The sequence below is a fragment of the Bombina bombina genome, chromosome 7, assembly GCF_027579735.1.
Source record: "Bombina bombina isolate aBomBom1 chromosome 7, aBomBom1.pri, whole genome shotgun sequence".
NCBI classification, from domain to species: Eukaryota; Metazoa; Chordata; class Amphibia; order Anura; family Bombinatoridae; genus Bombina; species Bombina bombina.
Genome location: NC_069505.1, coordinates 445,423,123 through 445,448,712, shown reverse-complemented (window position 1 = coordinate 445,448,712; position 25,590 = coordinate 445,423,123). Strand labels below are relative to the sequence as shown.

The 25,590-nt window shown below is 41.0% G+C and overlaps 1 protein-coding gene across 3 annotated transcripts in view; it reads left to right on the top strand.

Annotated features, from left to right (window-relative positions):
* EP300 (E1A binding protein p300) overlaps positions 1-25,590 on the top strand; it is a 657,355-nt gene that overhangs the window by 316,204 nt on the left and 315,561 nt on the right. For all 3 annotated transcript variants that reach the window (XM_053721396.1, XM_053721397.1, XM_053721395.1), the window contains exons 15-16: positions 43-468; positions 960-1,139. In XM_053721396.1, the coding sequence (XP_053577371.1) occupies positions 43-468; positions 960-1,139 (606 nt within the window). The remainder of the gene's footprint in view (positions 1-42; positions 469-959; positions 1,140-25,590) is intronic.

Here is a 25,590-nt window from a genome sequence, read left to right as displayed (position 1 = left end):
TCAACATTTCCTCCTTGTGCTAATCCTGGTTTTCTCTTACAGGCCCAGATGCCAAATCCTCCTCACCCTGCAAGTTCTCCTGTTATGGCCCAAGTGCCAGCTGGGAACCCACTTCACTGTCCAAGTCACGTTCAGCCCCCAATGCACCGTAACTCCCCCTCCCCTGCCCCAAGCCGAACCCCGACACCTCATCACACCCCTCCTGGACTCCCACAGCAGCCAACCGCTGCACCTGCCCAGGCAATGATGTCAAGTGCAGCACCGCTGCAGCACAGAGAGAGCCCCACACCCCCTCCCCAGGCACCTAGCTCTGTGTCAGGACAAACCTCTGTTATTCCTACACCTGAGCAGCTAATACCCTCATCACCACATAACCTTCCACGGCCACCCTCACAGCCCAGCCTGTCAACACCTGTTGCTACCCCAACTGCCCCTTCATCGCAGCTACAGCTTCACCCAGCCAGTCCGGTAAGTCTTCTTTCAATAAGATTGGTGAATGCTTAATTTGGTATATGATATATTGTCATTATTGTACAACAGTAGCTGGCAAGCTCTCAGCATTTGTATAAAATTACTGAGAATGGGTAAGAATGAACACCATGTTACAGACCTGTGTGCGACTGTCAGACAAGTTTTCTTTTAACCTCATAAATACCTGTTTCTAGAAGATTTAATTTAATTTGAATGTAAAATAATCAATTTTTCATTTGTGATAACTGCAAGTGTGTCATGAAGGTCACAGTGCTTTCCTTGTCTTTATTGTAACCCCTTATAACACTATGAAATATGTTTGTAAGTTACAAATGGAGATAATCTTGTGTTTGTAGGAATAAAGTTCTCAGTACACAAAGCTCAGAAAAAGGTCATGATAGATTATTTTCTTTGCAGTATTATGATGCAGTATGCAGTACAGATATGCAGCTCTACCAGTTAGACATGACCTTTGTTGTTTTTCACAGCTGTCGCAGCCAGCTGCAAGCCTGGAGGGTCCAACTTCCAACCCCCCATCTGTCAGCAGCACAGAGGCCAGCTCTCAGCAACCAGTAACTGAGCCACCTGTATTAGAAGTCAAAATGGAGATTAAGCAGGAAGAGGAGGAGCCAGAGTTAATGGAGACTACTGTAGAGGAGAAACCAGAGGTAACTTTACATGTGATATCTTTAGTGCACAGAATATGTTTACTATGTTGTCCCTAGTGTTCCTCTAATAGACCAACTTAGAAAAGAAAAGTTAGATGCACTGTCTGCCTGTTTGAGCTTACCATGGTGTCGTCGTTACTGCATAATATGTACATGTGTTGCCTAATTATGGAGGGGTAACTCAGTAGCCACCCACTCCATTTGTCATGTAAACATATCTGTGCTAGTATTACCTTATTGGTCAAAGCAGAGTGTTGTTAATTCCTATAGTGAAGATATGTAAGTCCCAAGTCCCAGCTGCTCCTACAGGGCCTGTTAGACTTATGGAACATGAATATTCCATCAACTACTTTTGTCATTCCTGAGGTTAAAGCATAAATGGTTTGTGATCTAAAACCCAAACAATGCGATAGAGATCTTCTGAGTTTTAGTCTATATTGTTGGCCATATAACATTCACATTTAAAAATCACTAATATCTTAGAATGTGCACCAGCCTTGGCTAGTACGAGAGCAGATAAACCAGTTATAATACTGTCTTAGAAACAAAGCAATTGACCCGGAAAATATATTTCTTTAAGTCACGATGAGTCCACGGATCATCATAATTACTAATGGGATATTCACCTCCTGGTCAGCAGGAGGAGGCAAAGAGCACCACAGCAGAGCAGAGCTGTAAAATAGCTCCTCCCTTCCCTCCCACCCCAGTCATTCTCTTTGCCTATGTTAGTGATAGGAAGAGGTAAAGTGAGGTGTGTTAGATTCCTCAATCAAGAGTTTATTATTTTTAAAGTATTACAAGATTGTGCTGCTTTGTTCTAGGGTGTAGCCGTAGTCCATATCAGTCTCTTCAGTAGGGCTTTGGTGGCTTTAGAGCAATGGGAACTCCATGGAAAGATGTGTCCAAGCACGCTCACCATTAGCAACCCTCTCCACTATGGGAGTAATTGGTCCCGTTCCAATACAGGGACAGGGGTTTTACTCAAATCTTTTTGTGGTTCCCAAAAAAGAGGGAACGTTTCGACCCAGATCTCAAAAGTCTTAACAAGTTTCTCAGAGTTCCATCCTTCAAGATGGAGACTATCTGGACAATTCTTCCATTGATTCAGGAGGGTCAATATATGACTACCGTGGACTTAAAGGATGCATATCTTCATATTCCTATCCACAGAGATCATCACCAGTTCCTGAGGTTTGCCTTTCTGGACAAACACTTTTAGTTCATGGCCCTTCCCTTCGGCCTGGCCACGGCACCCAGGATCTTCATGAAGGTTCTAGGGTCTCTGCTGGCGGTTCTCAGACCGCGGGGCATTGCAGTGGCACCTTATCTGGACGATATTCTGATCCAGGTGTCTTATCAGCTGACAGTCTCATACCGACATTGTTCTATCCTTTCTAAGGACTCACGGGTGGAAGGTGAATCTAGAAAAGAGTTCACTAATTCCACGGTCAAGGGTTCCTTTCCTGGCAACTTTAATAGATTCTATATCCATGAAAATTTTCTTCACGGAAGTCAGAAAGTTAAAGATTCTGAATACATGCCGAGCCCTTCAGTCCACTCCTCGGCCATCAGTGGCTCAGTGCATGGAGGTAATTGGACTGCTGGTGGCGGCAATGGACATCATTCCGTTTGCTCGTTTTCATCCCAGACCGCTACAACTGAGCATGCTCAGGCAGTGGATTGGAGATTATGCAAATTTGTCTCCTCAGATAGATCAGGAGACAAGAGACTCTCCTTTGTTGGTTGTCGCCGGATCATCTGTCCCAAGGGACGTGTTTCCGCAGACCCTCATGGGTGATAGTGACAACGGACGCCAGTCTTCTAGGTTGGGGTGCAGTCTGGAATTCCCTGAAGGCTCAGGGTGTGTGGACTCAGTTGGAGTCTCTACTTCCAATCAATATTCTGGAATTGAGAGCAATATTCAATGCGCTTCAGGCTTGGCCTCGGCCAAATTCATCCGTTTTCAGTCGGACAACATCACGACTGTGGCCTACATCAATCATCAGGGGGGAACAAGGAGTTCCTTAGCGATGACAGAAGTATCCAAGATAATTCGGTGGGCGGAGACCCACTCTTATCTGTCAGCAATCTACATCCCAGGAGTGCAAGCTCCAGGGATCCTCAGGCCGAACTGATAGATGCTTTGGCAGTGCCTTGGTCGTTCAACCTAGCTTATGTTTTCTTTCATGTAATTAGCAAGAGTCCATGAGCTAGTGACGTATGGGATATACATTCCTACCAGGAGGGGCAAAGTTTCCCAAACCTCAAAACGCCTATAAATACACCCCTCACCACACCCACAAATCAGTTTTACAAACTTTGCCTCCTATCGAGGTGGTGAAGTAAGTTTGTGCTAGATTCTACGTTGATATGCGCTCCGCAGCAGGTTTGAATTCAATGATCTCCTTCTACAGGGTCTATTTCATAGGTTCTCTGTTATCGGTCGTAGAGATTCATCTCTTACCTCCCTTTTCAGATCGACGATATACTCTTATATATACCATTACCTCTACTGATTCTCGTTTCAGTACTGGTTTGGCTTTCTACTACATGTAGATGAGTGTCCTGGGGTAAGTAAGTCTTATTTTCTGTGACACTCTAAGCTATGGTTGGGCACTTTTGTATAAAGTTCTAAATATATGTGTTCAAACATTTATTTGCCTTGACTCAGGATGTTCAACGTTCCTTATTGCAGACAGTCAGTTTCATATTTGGGATAATGCATATGAATAAATCAATTTTTTTCTTACCTTAAAAATTTGACTTTTTTCCCTGTGGGCTGTTAGGCTCGCGGGGTCTGAAAATGCTTCATTTTATTGCGTCATTCTTGGCGCGGACTTTTTTGGCGCAAAAAATTATTTTCTGTTTCCGGCGTCATACGTGTCGCCGGAAGTTGCGTCTTTTTTTGACGTTTTTTGCGCCAAAAGTGTCGGCGTTCCAGATGTGGCGTCATTTTTGGCGCCAAAAGCATTTAGGCGCCAAATAATGTGGGCGTCTTTTTGGCGCTAAAAAATATGGGCGTCATTTTTGTCTCCACATTATTTAAGTCTCATTATTTATTGCTTCTGGTTGCTAGAAGCTTGTTCACTGGCATTTTTTCCCATTCCTGAAACTGTCATTTAAGGAATTTGATCAATTTTGCTTTATATGTTTTTTCTATTGCATATTGCAAGATGTCCCAGATTGACCCTGAGTCAGAAGATACTTCTGGAAAGTCGCTGCCTGGTGCTGGATCTACCAAAGTTAAGTGTATCTGCTGTAAACTTGTGGTATCTGTTCTTCCAGCTGTTGTTTGTAATGAATGTCATGTCAAACTTGTTAATGCAGATATTTCCTTTAGTAATGTTACATTACCTGTTGCTGTTCCATCAACATCTAATACTCAGAGTGTTCCTGTTAACATAAGAGATTTTGTTTCTAAATCCATTAAGAAGGCTATGTCTGTTATTCCTCCTTCTAGTAAACGTAAAAGGTCTTTTAAAACTTCTCATTTTTCAGATGAATTTTTAAATGAACATCATTATTCTGATAAAGATTCCTCTGGTTCAGAGGATTCTGTTTCAGAGATTGATGCTGATAAAACTTCATATTTATTCAAAATGGAATTTATTCGTTCTTTACTTAAAGAAGTCTTAATTGCATTAGAAATAGAGGATTCTGGTCCTCTTGATACTAAATCTAAACGTTTAAATAAGGTTTTTAAATCTCCTGTAGTTATTCCAGAAGTTTTTCCTGTCCCTGATGCTATTTCTGAAGTAATCTCCAGGGAATTTAATAATTTGGGTAATTCATTTACTCCTTCTAAACGTTTTAAGCAATTATATCCTGTGCCATCTGACAGATTAGAGTTTTGGGACAAAATCCCTAAGGTTGATGGGGCTATCTCCACTCTTGCTAAACGTACTACTATTCCTACGGCAGATAGTACTTCCTTTAAGGATCCTTTAGATAGGAAAATTGAATCCTTTCTAAGAAAAGCTTACTTATGTTCAGGTAATCTTCTTAGACCTGCTATATCTTTAGCGGATGTTGCTGCAGCTTCAACTTTTTGGTTAGAAGCTTTAGCGCAACAAGTAACCGATCATAATTCTCATAGCATTGTTAATCTTCTTCAACATGCTAATAACTTTATTTGTGATGCCATCTTTGATATCATTAGAGTTGATGTCAGGTATATGTCTCTCTAGCTATTTTAGCTAGAAGAGCTTTATGGCTTAAAACTTGGAATGCTGATATGTCTTCTAAGTCAACTTTGCTTTCCCTTTCTTTCCAGGGTAATAAATTATTTGGTTCTCAGTTGGATTCTATTATCTCAACTGTTACTGGAGGGAAAGGAACTTTTCTTACCACAGGATAAAAAATCTAAAGGTAAATTTAGGTCTAATAATCGTTTTTGTTCCTTTCGTCACAACAAGGAACAAAAGCCTGATCCTTCACCCACAGGAGCGGTATCAGTTTGGAAACCATCTCCAGTCTGGAATAAATCCAAGCCTTTTAGAAAACCAAAGCCAGCTCCCAAGTCCACATGAAGGTGCGGCCCTCATTCCAGTCCAGCTGGTAGGGGGCAGATTACGATTTTTCAAAGAGATTTGGATCAATTCAATTCACAATCTTTGGATTCAGAACATTGTTTCAGAAGGGTACAGAATTGGCTTCAAGATAAGGCCTCCTGCAAAGAGATTTTTTCTTTCCCGTGTCCCAGTAAATCCAGCGAAGGCTCAAGCATTTCTGAAATGTCTTTCAGATCTAGAGTTGGCTGGAGTAATTATGCCAGTTCCAGTTCTGGAACAGGGGCTGGGGTTTTATTCAAATCTCTTCATTGTACCAAAGAAGGAGAATTCCTTCAGACCAGTTCTGGATCTAAAAATATTGAATCGTTATGTAAGGATACCAACATTCAAAATGGTAACTATAAGGACTATTCTGCCTTTTGTTCAGCAAGGGCATTATATGTCCACAATAGAATTACAGGATGCATATCTGCATATTCCGATTCATCCAGATCACTATCAGTTTCTGAGATTCTCTTTCCTAGACAAGCATTACCAGTTTGTGGCTCTGCCGTTTGGCCTAGCAACAGCTCCAAGAATTTTTACAAAGGTTCTCGGTGCCCTTCTGTCTGTAATCAGAGAACAGGGTATTGTGGTATTTCCTTATTTGGACGATATCTTGGTACTTGCTCAGTCTTCACATTTAGCAGAATCGCATACGAATCGACTTGTGTTGTTTCTTCGAGATCATGGTTGGAGGATCAATTTACCGAAAAGTTCATTGATTCCTCAGACAAGGGTAACCTTTTTAGGTTTCCAGATAGATTCAGTGTCCATGACTCTGGCTTTGACAGACAAGAGACGTCTAAAATTGATCTCAGCTTGTCGAAACCTTCAGTCTCAATCATTCCCTTCGGTAGCCTTATGCATGGAAATTCTAGGTCTTATGACTGCTGCATCGGACGCGATCCCCTTTTTCATATGCGACCTCTTCAGCTCTGTATTCTGAACCAGTGGTGCAGGGATTACACAAAGATATCTCAATTAATATCTTTAAAGCCGATTGTACGACACTCTCTGACGTGGTGGACAGATCACCATCGTTTAATTCAGGGGGCTTCTTTTGTTCTTCCAACCTGGACTTTAATTTCAACAGAGAAGTCTGACAGGTTGGGGAGCGATTTGGGGGTCTCTGACAGCACAAGGGGTTTGGGAATCTCAGGAGGTGAGATTACCAATCAATATTTTGGAACTCCGTGCAATTTTCAGAGTTCTTCAGTCATGGCCTCTTCTAAAGAGAGAATCGTTCATTTGTTTTCAGACAGACAATGTCACAACTGTGGCATACATCAATCATCAAGGAGGGACTCACAGTCCTCTGGCTATGAAAGAAGTATCTCGAATACTGGTTTGGGCGGAATCCAGCTCTTGTCTAATTTCTGCGGTTCATATCCCAGGTATAGACAATTGGGAAGCGGATTATCTCAGTCGCCAAACGTTACATCCGGGCGAATGGTCTCTTCACCCAGAGGTATTTCTTCAGATTGTTCAAATGTGGGGACTTCCAGAAATAGATCTGATGACTTCTCATCTAAACAAGAAACTTCCCAGGTATCTGTCCAGATCCAGGGATCCTCAGGCGGAAGCAGTGGATGCATTGTCACTTCCTTGGAAGTATCATCCTGCCTATATCTTTCCGCCTCTAGTTCTTCTTCCAAGAGTAATCTCCAAGATTCTGAAGGAATGCTCGTTTGTTCTGCTGGTGGCTCCAGCATGGCCTCACAGGTTTTGGTATGCGGATATTGTCCGGATGGCTTCTTGCCAACCATGGACTCTTCCGTTAAGACCAGACCTTTTGTCGCAAGGTCCTTTTTACCATCAGGATCTCAAATCCTTAAATTTAAATGTATGGAGATTGAACGCTTGATTCTTAGTCAAAGAGGTTTCTCTGACTCTGTGATTAATACTATGTTACAGGCTCGTAAATCTGTATCTAGGAAGATATATTATCGAGTCTGGAAGACTTATATTTCTTGGTGTCTTTCTCATCATTTTTCCTGGCATTCTTTTAGAATTCCGAGAATTTTACAGTTTCTTCAGGATGGTTTGGATAAGGGTTTGTCTGCAAGTTCCTTGAAAAGGACAAATCTCTGCTCTTTCTGTTCTTTTTCACAGAAAGATTGCTAATCTTTCTGATATTCATTGTTTTGTACAAGCTTTGGTTCGTATAAAACCTGTTATTAAGTCAATTTCTCCTCCTTGGAGTTTGAATTTGGTTCTGGGGGCTCTTCAAGCTCCTCCGTTTGAACCTATGCATTCATTGGACTAGAGCTGCAACAACTAATCGGCATAATCGATTATGAAAATAGTTGTCAACGAATCTCATAATCGATTAATCGATTAGTTGGTTTGCAATTAGTTGGTCTGTGCACAACACCTGCTGCTTCACTCCAATGAACTCCTGCACATGGTATTGTGTTTTATGGTTATGTCCTTAGCCTAAAGGACGTTTACTTTTCACTTTTTCAGGACAGTATAAGTTTACAACTACCCCTGGCTTATGTGCAACCCAGATATAATAGTCATCATTTGGATTGTTTATATTAAATCAGGTGATTTGGAACTATGCTTTTCATGATATAGTGCCAAGCTTGTTGTTTACACCTTGCCCCTAGATTGATGGGAGTTATTTAAATTGATGTCACTATTATCTGTTTGCACAAATTAGCGTATTGCTTGCTATTGCTGATTATATGTACTGTATAAATAAATGTGTAAGGCTTTGTCCTGTTATTGATATATAGTCCTTGGCGCTTTTGATTTTGTTTTTTATATTTTTAATAAATTGTGATATGTACCAGATTCAACCTTTATAAGTATATATTCGTTATTTTTAGAGCAGACTATATATTTCCCCTAACCTTATAGATGGTTATTTATCATTGCATATAGATATTCAAGATATTTTATTGTTACAATGAAATCAAGGGTAACTTTATTGAGAGGCCCCTTGCCAAGGTAGAAAACACTTAGCATTGGTGAAGAGCTAACAAAGATAAATATCCTACTTTGGTGAAATTGGCAAAACCCTACTTATACACCTCAACAGCCTTTTCTCTGCTGCAGGAAATATACCTGCAAACAGAGAACCAGCCTTAGCCAGAAGCATGTGGACATGTTGAGATTTTTGCATTTCAATGCAAAGGTTTCTGAAAGAGTGAATAACAGAATGTTATTAACAGTGATAGTCTAACTCTTTCTAGTTCTACCTCTTTTCAAACAGTTTGTGGTTTTGTTTTGTTTAATTATAAAACTGTGCTCTGCTGCTTAAAAATGGAAGAAACAGTTGTGTTAATGTAAAGTTTTAGTCTGAAGTTTATATTTGTAACACTCATGTGGATTTTATTTAAAAGATAGAAAACTATTATTGATTCTCTTTTTATCCGATTAGTCGATTAATCGACAAAATAATCGGCCGATTAATCGATTATGAAAATAATCGTTAGTTGCAGCCCTAGGTTTTTTATTGTTTTTTTATATTTTTAATAAATTGTGGTAATATGTACCAGATTTAACCTTTATAAGTATATATCCGTTATTTTTAGAGCGGACTAGATATTTCCCCTCACCTTATAGCTGGTTATTTACCATTGCATATAGATATTCAAGATATTTTTATGTTAGACTGAAGTCAAGGGTTACTTTATTGAGAGGTCCCTTGCCAAGGTAGAAAACGCTTAGCATTGGTGAAGAGCTAACAAAGATAAATATCCCACTTTGGTGAAATTGGCAAAACCCTACTTATACACCTCAACAGCCTTTTCTCTGCTGCAGGAAATATAGCTGCAAACAGAGAACCATCCTTAGCCAGAAGCATGTGGACATGTTGAGATGTTTGCATTTCAATGCAAAGTTTCTGAAAGAGTGAATAACAGAATGTTATTAACAGTGATAGCCTAACTCTTTCTAGTTCTACCTCTTTTCAAGCAGTTTGTGGTTTTGTTTAATTATAAAACTGTGTTCTGCTGCTTAAAAATTGAAGAAACAGTTGTGTTAATGTAAAGTTTTCATCTGAAGTTTATATTTGTAACACTCATTATGTGGATTTTATTTAAAACATAGAAAACTATTATTGATTCTCTTTTTATCCGATTAGTCGATTAATCGAAATAATAATCGGCCGATTAATCGATTATGAAAATAATCGTTAGTTGCAGCCCTACATTGGACATTAAATTACTTTCTTGGAAAGTTTTGTTTCTTTTGGCCATCTCTTCTGCTAGAAGAGTTTCTGAATTATCTGCTCTTTCTTGTGAGTCTCCTTTTCTGATTTTTCATCAGGATAAGGCGGTGTTGCGAACTTCTTTTAAATTTTTACCTAAGGTTGTGAATTCTAACAACATTAGCAGAGAAATTGTGGTTCCTTCATTATGTCCTAATCCTAAGAATTCTAAGGAGAGATCATTGCATTCTTTGGATGTAGTTAGAGCTTTGAAATATTATGTTGAGGCTACTAAGAATTTCCGAAAGACTTCTAGTCTATTTGTTATCTTTTCCGGTTCTAGGAAAGGTCAGAAGGCCTCTGCCATTTCTTTGGCATCTTGGTTGAAATCTTTAATTCATCATGCTTATGTCGAGTCGGGTAAAACTCCGCCTCAAAGGATTACAGCTCATTCTACTAGGTCAGTTTCTACTTCCTGGGCATTTAGGAATGAAGCTTTGGTTGATCAGATTTGCAAAGCAGCAACTTGGTCTTCTTTGCATACTTTTACTAAATTCTACCATTTTGATGTGTTTTCTTCTTCTGAAGCAGTTTTTGGTAGAAAAGTACTTCAGGCAGCTGTTTCAGTTTGATTCTTCTGCTTATAATTTCAGTTTTTTTCATTATAAGATTTAAACTTTATTTTGGGTGTGGATTATTTTCAGCGGAATTGGCTGTCTTTATTTTATCCCTCCCTCTCTAGTGACTCATGCGTGGAAGATCCACATCTTGGGTAGTCATTATCCCATACGTCACTAGCTCATGGACTCTTGCTAATTACATGAAAGAAAACATAATTTATGTAAGAACTTACCTGATAAATTCATTTCTTTCATATTAGGAAGTGTCCATGAGGCCCACCCTTTTTTGTGGTGGTTATGATTTTTTGTATAAAGCACAATTATTCCAATTCCTTATTTTTTATGCTTTCGCACTTTTGTCTTATCACCCCACTTCTTGGCTATGCGTTAAACTGATTTGTGGGTGTGGTGAGGGGTGTATTTATAGGCATTTTGAGTTTTGGGAAACTTTGCCCCTCCTGGTAGGAATGTATATCCCATACGTCACTAGCTCATGGACTCTTGCTAATATGAAAGAAATTAATTTATCAGGTAAGTTCTTACATAAATTCTGTTTTTCCGCCTTTTGCTCTCCTTCCTCGGGTGATTGCTCGGATCAAACAGGAGAAGGCTTCAATGACTCATCGCCCCTGCGTGGCCTCGCAGGACTTGGTATGCCGATCTGGTGGACATGTCATCTCTGCCACTGTGGAAGCTTCCATTGAGGCAGGACCTTATCATTCTCAGGGACCCTTCCATCATCCGAATCTAGTTTCTCTGCAGCTGACTGCTTGGAGATTTAACGCTTGATTTTATCTAAGCGAGGGTTTTCTGATACGTTCATTGATACCTTGATTACTTCACGTAAGTTACTAGAAAGATTTACCATAAGATATGGCGTAAATATCTTTATTGGTGCAAATCCAAGGTTTACTCATGGAGTAAGATTAGGATTCCTAGGATTTTGTCCTTTCTCCTAGAAGGATTGAAGAAGGGGTTATCAGCAAGTTCCTTAAAGGGACAGATTTCTGCTCTGTCTATTTTGCTACACAAACGTCTGGCAGATGCTCCAGATGTACAGTCTTTTTGTCAGGCTCTGACCAGGATCAGGCCTGTGTTTAGATCAATTGCTCCTCTTTGGAGTTTGAATTTAGTTCTTAATGTTCTTCAAGGGGTTCCGTTTGAACCTATGCATTCTATAGATATTAAGTTGTTATCTTGGAAAGTTTTATTTTTGGTTGCTATTTCTTAGCTTTCTGCTTTACAATGTGATTTTCCTTATCTTATTTTTCATTCTGATAAGGTGGTCTTACGTACCAAACTTGGATTCCTTCCCAAGGTTGTTTCTAATAAGAATATTAATCAGAAAATTGTTCCTTCCTTGTGTCCTAATCCTTCTTCTAAGGAGCGTCTGTTACATAACTTGGACGTGGTTCATGCCCTGAAGTTTTACTTGCAGGCGACTATAAGATTTTCGTCAATCATCTTCATTATTTGTTTTTTCTGGAAGACGTAGGGGCCAGAAAGCTACGGCTACCTCTTTCTTTTTGGCTGAAGAGTATTATCCGTTTGGCATATGAGACTGCTGGACAGCAGCCTTCTGATAGAATTACGGCTCACTCTACTAGGGCTGTGGCTTCCACATGGGCATTTAAAAATGCTTCTGTTGAATAGATTTGCAAGGCCTTCTTTTGGTCTTCTCTTCACACTTTTTCCAAATTTGACACTTTTGCCTTGTCCGAGACTGTTTCTGGGAGAATGGTTCTTGAAGCAGTGGTGCCTTCTGTTTAGGTTCCTGTCTTGTCCCTCCCTTTCATCCGTGTCCTATAGCTTTGGTATTGTATCCCATAAGTAAGGATGAAATCCGTGGACTCGCATATCTTGTAAAAGAAAAGGAAATTTATGCTTACCTGATAAATTTATTTATTTTGCGATATGACGAGTCCACGGCCCACCCTGTCATTTCTAAGACAGGTATTTATTTTTGTTAAACTTCAGTCACCTCTGCTCTTTGGCTTTTCCTTTCTCTTCCTAACTTCGGTCGAATGACTGGAGTGGGAGGGAAGGGAGGAGCTATATATATACAGCTCTTCTGTGGTGCTCTTTGACTCCTCCTGCTGACCAGGAGGCGTAATCCCATAAGTAAGGATGAAATCCGTGGACTCGTCATATTGTAAAAGAAATAAATTTATCAGGTAAGCATAAATTTCCTTTTCTTTCATGTAATTGGCAAGAGTCCATGAGCTAGTGACATATGGGATATACAATCCTACCAGAAGGGGCAAAGTTTCCCAAACCTCAAAATGCCTATAAATATACCCCTCACCACACCCACAATTCAGTTTTACAAATTTTGCCTCCTATGGAGGTGGTGAAGTAAGTTTGTGCTAAGATTTCTACGTTGATATGCGCTTCTCAGCATTGTTGAAGCCCGATTCCTCTCAGAGTACAGCGAATGTCAGAGGGACGTGAAGGGAGTATCACCTATTGAATACGATGATTTCTCTAACGGGGGTCTTTTTCATGGGTTCTCGGTTATCGGTCGTAGAGATTCATCTCCTACCTCCCTTTTCGGATCGACGATATACTCTCAGTTTACCATTACCTCTACTAATAACTGTTTTAGTACTGGTTTGGCTATCTGCTAAATGTGGATGGGTGTCTTTTGGTAAGTATGTTTTTTATTACTTAAGACACCTCAGCTATGGTTTGGCACTTCATGCATTTATATAAAGTTCTAAATATATGTATTGTACTTATATTTGCCATGAGTCAGGTTCATGTATTTCCTTCAGTAGACTGTCAGTTTCATATTTGGGGAATTTAAACATTTTAAGAAATGTATTTCTTACCTGGGGTTTTAGTCTTTTTTTTCCATTGACTACTTCTTGCTATTGCGGGTATTAGGCCCGCGGGTGCGTCAAATGCTTAACTTTATTGCGTCATTCTTGGCGCGAAAATCTTTTTGCCGCGCAAAAAGACGTTTATGAAGCAACTTCGTCATTTCCGGCGTCATACGTGACGCAGAGACCTTTCACACGACTGCGTCATAAGTGACGTGTCATTTCCGGTTATTTTTGGCGCCAAAAAAGTTTACATTACGTTGTGCGTCATACTTGGCGCCAAATTTTTTTCATTATTTCAATACCCCATTGATGTTTGCCTCTTACTTTTTTTCTCTTTCAGAGGCCTATGCTTTTGCATTTTTTCCCATTCCTGAAACTGTCATATAAGGAAATAGATAATTTTGCTTTATATGTTGTATCTTACATTGAGCAAGATGTCCCAATCTGATCCTGCCTCAGAAGTTTCTGCTGGAACATTGCTGCCTGACATTGGTTCTACCAAAGCTAAGTGCATTTGTTGTAAAAGTGTAGAAATTATTCCACCAAATGTCATTTGTAATAGTTGTCATGATAAACTTTTACATGCAGATAGTGTTTCCATCAGTAATAGTACATTGCCAGTTGCAGTTCCTTCAACTTCTAATGTGCATGATATACCTGTAACTTTTAAAGAATTTGTTTGATTCTATTTTGAAGGCTTTTTCTGCATTTCCACCTTCTAATAAACGTAAAAGGTCTTTTAAAACTTCTCATTTAGCTGATGAAATTTCAAATGACCAGCAACATAATAATTTATCCTCTTCTGATGAGTATCTATCTGATGCAGAAGATCCTTCCTCAGACATTGACACTGACAAATCTACTTATTTATTTAAAATAGAGTATATGCGTTCTTTATTAAAAGAAGTGTTAATTACTTTGGATATTGAGGTAACCAGTCCTATTGACGTTCAGTCTAATAAACATTTAAATGCTGTTTTTAAGCCTCCTGTGGTTTTCCTATTCCTGAGGCTATTTCTGATATGATTTCTAGGGAATGGAATAAGCCAGGTACTTCTTTTATTCCTTCTTCAAGGTTAAAAAAATAGTATCCTTTACCAGCAAAATCTATAGAGTTTTGGGAAAAAATCCCCAAAGTTGATGGGGCTATTTCTACTCTTGCTAAACGTACCACTATTCCTATGGAAGATAGTACTTCCTTTAAGGATCCTTTAGATAGGAAGCTTGAATCCTATCTAAGGAAGGCCTATTTATATTCAGGTCATCTTCTCAGACCTGCTATTTCTTTGGCTGATGTTGCGGCTGCCTCAACTTTTTGGTTGGAGAATTTAGAGCAACGAGAATTGGATCCTGACATATCTAGCATTACTCGCTTACTGCAACATGCTAATTTTATTTGTGATGCCATTTTTGATATTATCAAAATTGATGTTAGATCCATGTCTTTAGCTGTATTAGCTAGAAGAGCTTTGTGGCTTAAATCTTGGAATGCTGATATGACATCTAAAACTAGATAACTATCTTTCTTTCCAAGGTAATAATTTATTTGGTTCTCAGTTGGATTCTATTATTTCAACTATCACTGGAGGAAAAGGGGTTTTTTTGCAAAAGGATAAAAAACCTAAGGGTAAATCTAAGGCTTCTCACCGTTTTCGTTCCTTTCGTCAGAATAAGGAACAAAAACTCAATCCTCTTCCCAAGGAATCTGCTTCCAGTTGGAAGCCTTCCTCTAATTGGAATAAATCCAAGCCTTTCAAGAAACCAAAGTCCGCATGAAGGTGCGGCCCTCATTCGAGCTCAGCTGGTAGGGGTCAGATTAAGGTTTTTCAAGGATTTTTGGATAAAATCTGTCCAAAATCATTGGATTCAGAGCATTGTCTCTCAAGGGTATCGAATAGGATTCAAAGTAAGACCTCCTGTGAGATTTTTTCTCACACATCCCTGTAAATCCAGTAAAAGCTCAGGCTTTTCTGAAGTGTTTCATACCTGGAGTCTTCAGGGGTAATCATGCCAGTTCCTCTTCAGGAACAAGGTTTGGGGTTTTATTCAAACCTATTCATTGTACCAAAGAAAGAAAATTTGTTCAGACCAGTTCTGGATCTGAAAATGTTGAATCGTTATGTAAGAGTACCAACTTTCAAGATGGTGACTATAAGGACTATTCTGCCTTTTGTTCAGGAAGGACATTATATGTCCACAATAGACTTGCAGGATGCATACCTTCATATTCCGATTCATCCAGAACACTTTCAGTTTCTGAGATTCTCTTTTCTAGACAAGCACTACCAATTTGTTGCTCTTCCATTTGGCCTAGGAAAAAAGGTCCAAGAATCTTTTCAAAGGTTCTGGGTGCCCTACTATCTGTAATCAGAGAACAGGGTATTGCAGTGTTTCCTTATTTGGACGATACCTTGGTACTAGCTCAGTCTTTGCATACTGCAGAATCTCACACAAATCAACTAGTGTTGTTTCTTCGGAAACATGGTTGGAGGATCAATTTACCAAAAAGTTTCTTGATTCCTCAGACAAGGGTCACCTTTTTAGGTTTCCAGATAGATTCAGTGTCCATGACTCTGTCTCTAACAGACAAGAGACGTTTAAAATTGGTTGCAGCCTGCCGGCACCTTCAGTCTCAGTCATTCCTTTCAGTGGCTAAGCATCGGAAGCAATCCCCTTTGCTCGTTTTCACATGAGACCTCTACAGCTTTGTATGCTGAATCAATGGTGCCGGGATTATACAAAGATATCACAATTAATATCCTTGAATCCCAATGTACGACACTCTTTGACATGGTGGATAGATCACCATCGTTTTGTTCAAGGGGCTTCTCGTGTTCGCCCAACCTGGACTGTGATCACAACAGATGCGAGTCTTTCAGGTTGGGGAGCTGTTTGGGGATCTCTGACAGCACAAGGGGTTTGGAAATCTCAAGAGGCGAGATTACCAATAAATATTTTAGAACTCAGTGCAATTCTCATGGCTCTTCAGTTCTGGCCTCTACTAAAGAGAGAACCGTTCATTTGTTTTCAGTCAGACAATATCACAACTGTGGCTTATGTCAATTATCAGGGTGGGACTCACAGTCCCCAAGCTATGAAAGAAGTATCTCGGATACTTGCCTGGGCGGAATCCAGCTCCTGTCTAATCTCTGCAGTGCATATCCCAGGTGTAGACAATTGGGAGGCGGATAATCTCAGCCGCCAGACTTTACATCCAGGGGAGTGTGGTCTCCATCCAGATGCGTTTTCTCAGATTGTTCAGATGTGGGGGCTTCCAGAGATAGATCTCATGGCCTCTCATCTAAACAAGAAACTTCCCAGATACCTGTCCAGGTCCAGGGATGTTCAGGCGGAAGCAGTGGATGCACTGACACTTCCTTGGTGTTATCGTCCTGCTTACATCTTCCCGCCTCTAGTTCTCTTTCCAAGAGTGATCTCCAAAATCATTATGGAACAGTCTTTTGTGTTTCTATGCATTCTTTGGACATTAAACTACTTTCTTGGAAAGTGTTTTCTTTTGGCTATCTCTTCTGCTAGAAGAGTTTCTGAGCTATCTTCTCTTTCTTGTGAGTCTCCTTTTCTGATTTTTCATCAGGATAAGGCAGTTTTGCAGACTTCTTTTCAATTTTTACCTAAGGTTGTGAATTCTAACAACATTAGTAGAGAAATTGTTGTCCCTTCCTTATGACCTAATCCTAAGAATTCTTTGGAGAGATCCTTTCATTCTTTGGATGTGGTAAGAGCTTTGAAATATTATGTGGAAGCTACTAAAGATTTCAGGAAGACTTCTAGTCTATTTGTTTTATTTTCTGGTCCTAGGAAAGGTCAGAAGGCTTCTGCTAGTTTCTTGGCTTCTTGGTTGAAACTTTTATATTCATCAAGCTTATTTGGAGTCGGGTCAGGCCCCGCCTCAGAGAATGAAGTTTAAAGGGACAGTCAACACCAGAATTTTTGTTGTTTAAAAAGATAGATAATCCCTTTATTACCCATTCCCCAGTTTTGCAAAACCAACACTGTTATATTAATACACTTTTTACTTCTGTGACTAACTTGTATCTAAGCATCTTCTGACCGCCCCTAATCACATGACTTTTAGTTATTTTGCATATAGTTGCATTTTAGCCAATTAGTGCAGTGTCTGCCACTAGCCACGGGCGTGATCACAATGCTATCTATATGGCCTACATGAGCTTGCTCTCCCCTGCTGTGAAAAGTAAATAAAATAGAGGCGGCCTTCAAGGGCTTAGAAATTATCATATGTGCCTTTCTAGGTTTGCTTTCAACTAGAATACCAAGAGAACAAAGCAAAATTGTTGATAAAAGTAAATTGGAAAGTTGTTTAAAATTGCATGCCCTATTTGAAAAATGAAAGTTTTTTTTGGACTTGACTGTCCCTTTAAGAATGAAGAATTTAAGAATGAATTTAAGAATGAAGTTTCAGTTGATCAGATTTGCAAAGCGGCGACTGGGTCCTCTTTGCATACATTTACTAAATTCTACCGTTTTGATGTATTTGCTTCTTCTGAAGCAGTTTTTGGTAGAAAAGTTCTTCAGGCAGCTGTTTCAGTTTGATTCTTCTGCTTTTGATTTAAGTTTTTTTCTTTCAAAGATGAAATAATTTATTTTTGTTTTGGGTTGTGGATTAATTTTTTCAGCGGAATATGGCTGTTTTTATTTTTATTCCCTCCCTCTCTAGTGACTCTTGAGTGGAAGACTCCACATCTTGGGTATTGATATCCCATATGTCACTAGCTCATGGACTCTTGCCAATTACATGAAAGAAAACATAATTTATGTAAGAACTTACCTGAACAAATTCATTTATTTCATTTTGGCAAGAGTCCATGAGGCCCACCCTTTTTATGGTGGTTATGATTTTTTATATAAAGCACAATTATTTCCAAATTTCCTTTGTTGATGCTTTCTACTCCTTTCTTTATCACCCCACTGCTTGGCTATTTGTTAAACTGAATTGTGGGTGTGGTGAGGGGTGTATTTATAGGCATTTTTAGGTTTGGGAAACTTTGCCCCTCCTGGTAGGATTGTATATCCCCTATGTCACTTGCTCATGGACTCTTGCCAATATGAAAGAAATGAATTTATCAGGTAAGTTCTTACATAATTATGTTTTTAGTAGTCTTTTCAGCCTCTCAGTGAGAGCATTGACAAATGTTAGGCTCTGGAGATGCAGGGAGAGTCTTGCGAAACCATCCAGACTCGTATTAACAGCTCCTAAGCAATCAGTGTTGATGATTTTCACTGCCTGCTTCTATCACTCAAGTCCATGTCAGGAGCAATGCTACGAGACTGTCAAACTTGAGAGGCCGTGTGTCTGTTCCACGGCGGTGATTCCGGTAAGATCGTTTCATTTTATACTCATAACGCAAGAAGACAGGGTCACAGTGCGTCTCCTTTTATCTCCGGAAGGGGATTATTGAACAGGGGGGATTTTCGCATAATTTGATTTATGTTTTATTCTGCAACATGTGAGATGAGGCTCAGGCAGATGAGGAACTTTCAGGTTTTACTTTTGTTTTGGATAACTGCGCAGCCTGTTTTGGCATTTTTTTTTTTCAAGAGCAGGGACGGTCCTGCATGGCACACCACGTGACCGGGTGTGGCCTCACTGATTTCCTCTTTCCTGACCGTGAGGTTTACAGGAGACAAAGCGGTTTCTCTGTGTGTCCTCGGTCATAGGAGGTGGTGAGTGCCCCAGCCATTGGGGGTATAAAGGTGCAATTTATCTTTTTCTATAGTCCATCTTACAAGCGCAAGCTATGGAGGACTCTGATACGTTAAAAGGTACTCCATCTTTATCTAAATCTAATACCTTTTTCATGTGAGGAGGCTACCGTATACCCACCTGCTCAATTATGTTCCACATGCCTTGATAAAGTACTTATATCTAAGAAATCCAAGATGTTTACCACTTAGTCGTCACCTATGAGGGGTCTCTGTCCTGTGAGGTGCATTCCCTGCATTCATCTCCTATTACACATGCAGCTTCCCATTGCACTGCTAATCCTCTTTCGGGAGGGGCCCTTTTACCTCCAGACTTAACTGAACAGCTACAAACGGCAGTGTCTGCGGCCTTCCGTGCTTTACCTCGCCCTGCTAAGCGCAAGCGAAGGTTAAATATTGCTTTTTCTTCCCAGGGGTCATCTACCAACTTGTTGGATTTATCTGATACAAGATTATCCGCTGATGAGGACGCCTCTGATACTTCTGAGGATGCTCTTTCTGGTCGGAATCGGCTGCCTCTTAAACTCTGGCTGCGGAGGAACCAGACTTTAGATTTCGGATCGAGCACTTACGTTTTCTGTTAAAGGAAGTGTTGGCTACTTTAGAGGCTCCAGAACATAAATTACCAGAGGAACCTACTATTCCTAAACTTGATAAGGTTTATGAGGACAGGGTGGTGCCACAGACTTTCCCGGTTCCCGTAAAGATGACGAATAATATTAAGAACGAATGTGTGGCTATTAATTTTATCTGTGATCCAACTCTCATTCAAGCTAGAAAGCTGGTCACTCGACACATCTATCATACGGTGTGGAGGGCCTACTTATTCTGGTGTGAAGAGCGTGGATTCCCCTGGCATAAGGTCAAGGTGTCCAGGATTCTTTCCTTTCTCCAGGATGGTTTAGAAAAGGGAATTGCTGCTAGATCCTTAAAGGGACAGATTTCGGCTCTATCTGTGTTGCACAAGAGGCTCGCTGAGCTTTCTGATGTACGGTCTTTTGTTCAGGCTCTGTCTAGAATCAGGCCTGGTTTTAGACCTACCGCTCCTCCTTGGAGATTAAATCTAATTCTTAAAGGACTTAGTTTGAGCCTATGCATTTGGTTGACATTAAATTACTGTCTTGGAAGGTACTTTATCTACTGGCTATTGCTTCGGCACACAGAGTCTCTGAGATGACGGCCTTGCAATGTGAGCCTCCTTACCTAGTTTTTCAGGGATTGTGGTTCCTTCCTTGTGTCCTAATCCTTTTTTTTTCAAAGGAACGGTTACTTCATAATTTTGGATGTGGTTCGGGCTATGAAATTCTATCTTCAAGCTACAAAGGTTTTAGACTTCGTCCTTGTTTGTTGTCTATTCTGGGAAGCGTCGAGGGCAGAAGGCCTCTTCCACTTTATCTTTTTGGTTGAGGAGCATTATTCGTTTAGCATATGAAACAGCGGGACATGAGCCTCCTCAGAGGATTACGGCTCATTCAACTAGAGCTGTGGCTTCATCTTGGGACTTCAAGAATGAGGCCTCTATTTAGCAGATTTGTAGGGCGGCTACCTGGTCCTCCATACATAAGTTTTCAAAGTTTCACAAATTTTACGTTTTTGCTTCGGCTGAAGCAGCTTTTGGAAGAAAGGTTTTGCAGGCTGTGGTGCCCTCAGAATAGGGTCCATCTCTTTTTCCCTCCTGTTTTCATTCAGTATCCTCTAGAGCTTGGGTATATGTTTCCCACAAGTAATGAATGAAGCCATGGACTCTCCTCATATTAAGAAGGAAAACATAAATTATGCCCCCCGTCCGTTTTTCTCCGTTGGGTGGAGCAAAACTTTTGTTCTTCTGGCACCATTTATACCCTGATATTTCTCCTACTGTTCCTTGTTCCCTCGGCAGAATGACTGGGGGAGGCATTTAAGCCTTTGTCTGGGGTGTCTTTGCCTCCTCCTGGTGGCCAGTTTCTGTATTGCCACAAGTAAGGAATGAAGCAGAGGAGACTCCTCATACAAAAGGAAAGGAAATTATCTGGTAAGCATAATTTTTTTTTCTTCTATAAGGTACGACGAGTCCACGGATTCATCCTTTACTTGTGGGATATTATCCTCCTAACAGGAAGTGGCAAAGAGCACCACAGCAGAGCACTAGGAAGAGTAAAGTGAAAGAGGTGATAAAATATTAGTTTTTAATTTCTTCAAGCAAGAGTTTTTCTCCAACATAGGTGTGTCCGGTCCACGGCGTCATCCTTACTTGTGGGATATTCTCTTCCCCAACAGGAAATGGCAAAGAGCCCAGCAAAGCTGGTCACATGATCCCTCCTAGGCTCCGCCTACCCCAGTCATTCTCTTTGCCGTTGTACAGGCAACATCTCCACTGAGATGGCTTAGAGTTTTTTAGTGTTTAACTGTAGTTTTTATTATTCAATCAAGAGTTTGTTATTTTAAAATAGTGCTGGTATGTACTATTTACTCTGAAACAGAAAAGAGATGAAGATTTCTGTTTGTATGAGGAAAATGATTTTAGCAACCGTTACTAAAATCCATGGCTGTTCCACACAGGACTGTTGAGAGGAATTAACTTCAGTTGGGGGAACAGTGAGCAGTCTTTTGCTGCTTGAGGTATGACACATTCTAACAAGACGATGTAATGCTGGAAGCTGTCATTTTCCCTATGGGATCCGGTAAGCCATTTTTATTCACACAGTAAATAAGGGCTTCACAAGGGCTTATTAAGACTGTAGACATTTTCTGGGCTAAATCGATCATATTTACACATATTTAGCCTTGAGGAATCATTTAATCTGGGTATTTTTTGTAAAATAATATCGGCAGGCACTGTTTTAGACACTTTATTCTATTGGGGCTTTCCCTAATCATAGTCAGAGCCTCATTTTCGCGCCGGTATGGCGCACTTGTTTTTGAGAACAGCATGACATGCAGCTGCATGTGTGTGGAGCTCTGATACATAGAAAAGTCTTTCTGAAGGCATTATTTGGTATCGTATTCCCCTTTGGGCTTGGTTGGGTCTCAGCAAAGCAGATTCCAGGGACTGTAAAGGGGTTAAATATAAAAACGGCTCCGGTTCCGTTATTTTAAGGGTTAAAGCTTCCAAATTTGGTGTGCAATACTTTTAAAGCTTTAAGACACTGTGGTGAAATTTTGGTGAATTTTGAACAATTCCTTCATACTTTTTCGCAATTGCAGTAATAAAGTGTGTTCAGTTTAAAATTTAAAGTGACAGTAACGGTTTTATTTTAAAACGTTTTTTGTGCTTTGTTATCAAGATTATGCCTGTTTAACATGTCTGAACTACCAGATAGATTGTGTTCTGACTGTGGGGAAGCCAAGGTTCCTTCTCATTTAAATAGATGTGATTTATGTCATAATAAATTTAGTAAAAATGATGCCCAAGATGATTCCTCAAGTGAGGGGATTAAGCATGGTACTGCATCATCCCCTCCTTCGTCTACACCAGTTTTGCCCATACAGGAGGCCCCTAGTACATCTAGCGCGCCAATACTCCTTACTATGCAACAATTAACGGCTGTAATGGATAATTCTATCAAAAACATTTTAGCCAATATGCCCACTTATCAGCGAAAGTGCGACTGCTCTGTTTTAGAAAATACTGAAGAGCATGAGGCCGCTGATGATATTGTTTCTGAAGGGCCCCTACACCAGTCTGAGGGGGCCAGGGAGGTTTTGTCTGAGGGAGAAATTTCAGATTCAGGAAAAATTTCTCAACAAGCTGAACCTGATGTGATTACTTTTAAATTTAAGTTGGAACATCTCCGCGCTCTGCTTAAGGAGGTGTTATCCAATTTGGATGATTGTGATTATCTGGTCATTCCAGAAACACTATGTAAAATGGACAAGTTCCTAGAGGCCCCGGGGCCCCCCGAAGCTTTTCCTATACTCAAGCGGGTGGCGTACATTGTTAATAAAGAATGGGACAGGCCCGGTGTACCTTTCGTACCTCCCCCCATATTTAAAAAATTGTTTCCTATAGTCGACCCCAGAAAGGACTTATGGCAGACAGTCCCCAAGGTCGAGGGGGCGGTTTCTACTCTAAACAAGCGCACCACTATACCCATAGAAGATAGTTGTGCTTTCCAAGATCCTATGGATAAAAAATTAGAAGGTTTGCTATAAAAGATGTTTGTTCGGCAAGGTTACCTTCTACAACCAATTGCATGCATTGTCCCTGTCACTACAGCCGCGTGTTTCTGGTGCGATGAGCTAGAAAAGGCGATTATTAGTAATTCTTCTTCTTATGAGGAGATTATGGACAGAATTCGTGCTCTTAAATTGGCTAATTCTTTCACCCTAGACGCCACCTTGCAATTGGCTAGGTTAGCGGCGAAAAATTCTGGGTTTGCTATTGTGGCGCGCAGAGCGCTTTGGTTAAAATCTTGGTCAGCGGATGCGTCTTCCAAGAACAAATTGTTTGACATTCCTTTCAAGGGGAAAACACTGTTTGGCCCTGACTTGAAAGAGTTTATCTCTGATATCACTGGGGGCAAGGGCCACGCCCTTCCTCAGAATAGGTCTTTCAAGGCCAAAAAATAAACCTAATTTTCGTCCCTTTCGCAGAAACGGACCAGCCCCAAGTGCTACGTCCTCTAAGCAGGAGGGTAATACTTCTCAAGCCAATCCAGCCTGGAGACCAAGGCAAGGCTGGAACAAAGGAAAGCAGGCCAAGAAACCTGCCACTGCTCCCAAGACAGCATGAGATGCGGGCCCCCGATCCGGGACCGGATTGGTGGGGGGCAGACTCTCTCTCTTCACTCAGGCTTGGGCAAGAGATGTTCTGGATCCTTGGGCGCTAGAAATAGTCTTCCAAGGTTATCTTCTGGAAGTGATTCATCCTGTTCCATTAAAAGAACGAGGGATGGGGTTCTACTCCAATCTGTTCGTAGTTCCCAAAAAAGAGGGAACGTTCAGACCAATCTTAGATCTCAAGATCCTAAACTAGTTTCTCAAGGTTCCATCGTCCAAAATGGAAACCATTCGAACAATCCTTCCATCCAGAAAGGTCAATTCTTGACCACGGTGGATTTAAAGGATGCGTATCTACATATTCCTGTCCACAAGGAACATCATCGGTTCCTAAGGTTCGCATTCCTGGACAAGCATTACCAGTTCGTGGCGCTTCCTTTCGGATTAGCCACTGTTCCAAGGATTTTCACAAAGGTACTAGGGTCCCTTCTGGCGGTGCTAAGACCAAGGGGCATTGCTGTAGTACCTTACTTGGACGACATTCTGATTCAAGCGTCGTCCCTTCCTCAAGCAAAGGCTCACACGGACATAGTCCTGGCCTTTCTCAGATCTCACGGATGGTAAGTGAACGTGGAAAAGAGTTCTCTATCTCCGTCAACAAGAGTTCCCTTCTTGGGAACAATAATAGACTCCTTAGAAATGAGGATTTTTCTGACAGAGACCAGAAAAACAAAACTTCTAAACTCTTGTCGGATACTTCCTTCCGTTCCTCTTCCTTCCATAGCACAGTGCATGGAAGTGATAGGTTTGATGGTAGCGGCAATGGACATAGTTCCTTTTGCGCGCATTCATCTAAGACCATTTCAATTGTGTATGCTCAGTCAGTGGAATGGGGACTATACAGACTTGTCTCCGAAGATACAAGTAAATCAGAGGACCAGAGACTCACTCCGTTGGTGGCTGTCCCTGGACAACCTGTCGCTAGGGGTGACCTCCCGCAGACCAGAGTGGGTCATTGTCACGACCGACGCCAGTCTGATGGGCTGGGGCGCGGTCTGGGGATCCCTGAAAGCTCAGGGTCTTTGGTCTCGGGAAGAATCTCTTCTACCGATAAATATTCTGGAACTGAGAGCGATATTCAATGCTCTCAAGGCTTGGCCTCAGCTAGCGAGGGCCAAGTTCATACGGTTTCAATCAGACAACATGACGACTGTTGTGTACATCAACCATCAGGGGGGAACAAGGAGTTCCCTGGCGATGGAAGAAGTGACCAAAATCATTCAATGGGCGGAGACTCGCTCCTGCCACCTGTCTGCAATCCACATCCCAGGAGTGGAAACTTGGGAAGCGGATTTTCTGATTCGTCAGACATTGCATCCGGGGGTGTGGGAACTCCATCCGGAAATCTTTGCCCAAATCACTCAACTGTGGGGCATTCCAGACATGGATCTGATGGCCTCTCGTCAGAACTTCAAGGTTCCTTGCTACGGGTCCAGATCCAGGGATCCCAAGGCGACTCTAGTAGATGCACTAGTAGCACCTTGGACCTTCAACCTAGCTTATGTATTCCCGCCGTTTCCTCTCATCCCCAGGCTGGTAGCCAGGATCAATCAGGAGAGGGCGTAGGTGATCTTGATAGCTCCTGCGTAACCACGCAGGACTTGGTAGGCAGATCTGGTGAATATGTCATCGGCTTCACCATGGAAGCTACCTTTGAGACGAGACCTTCTTGTTCAAGGTCCGTTCGAACATCCGAATCTGGTCCTACTCCAGCTGACTGCTTGGAGATTGAACGCTTGATCTTATCAAAGCGAGGGTTCTCAGATTCTGTTATTGATACTCTTGTTCAGGCCA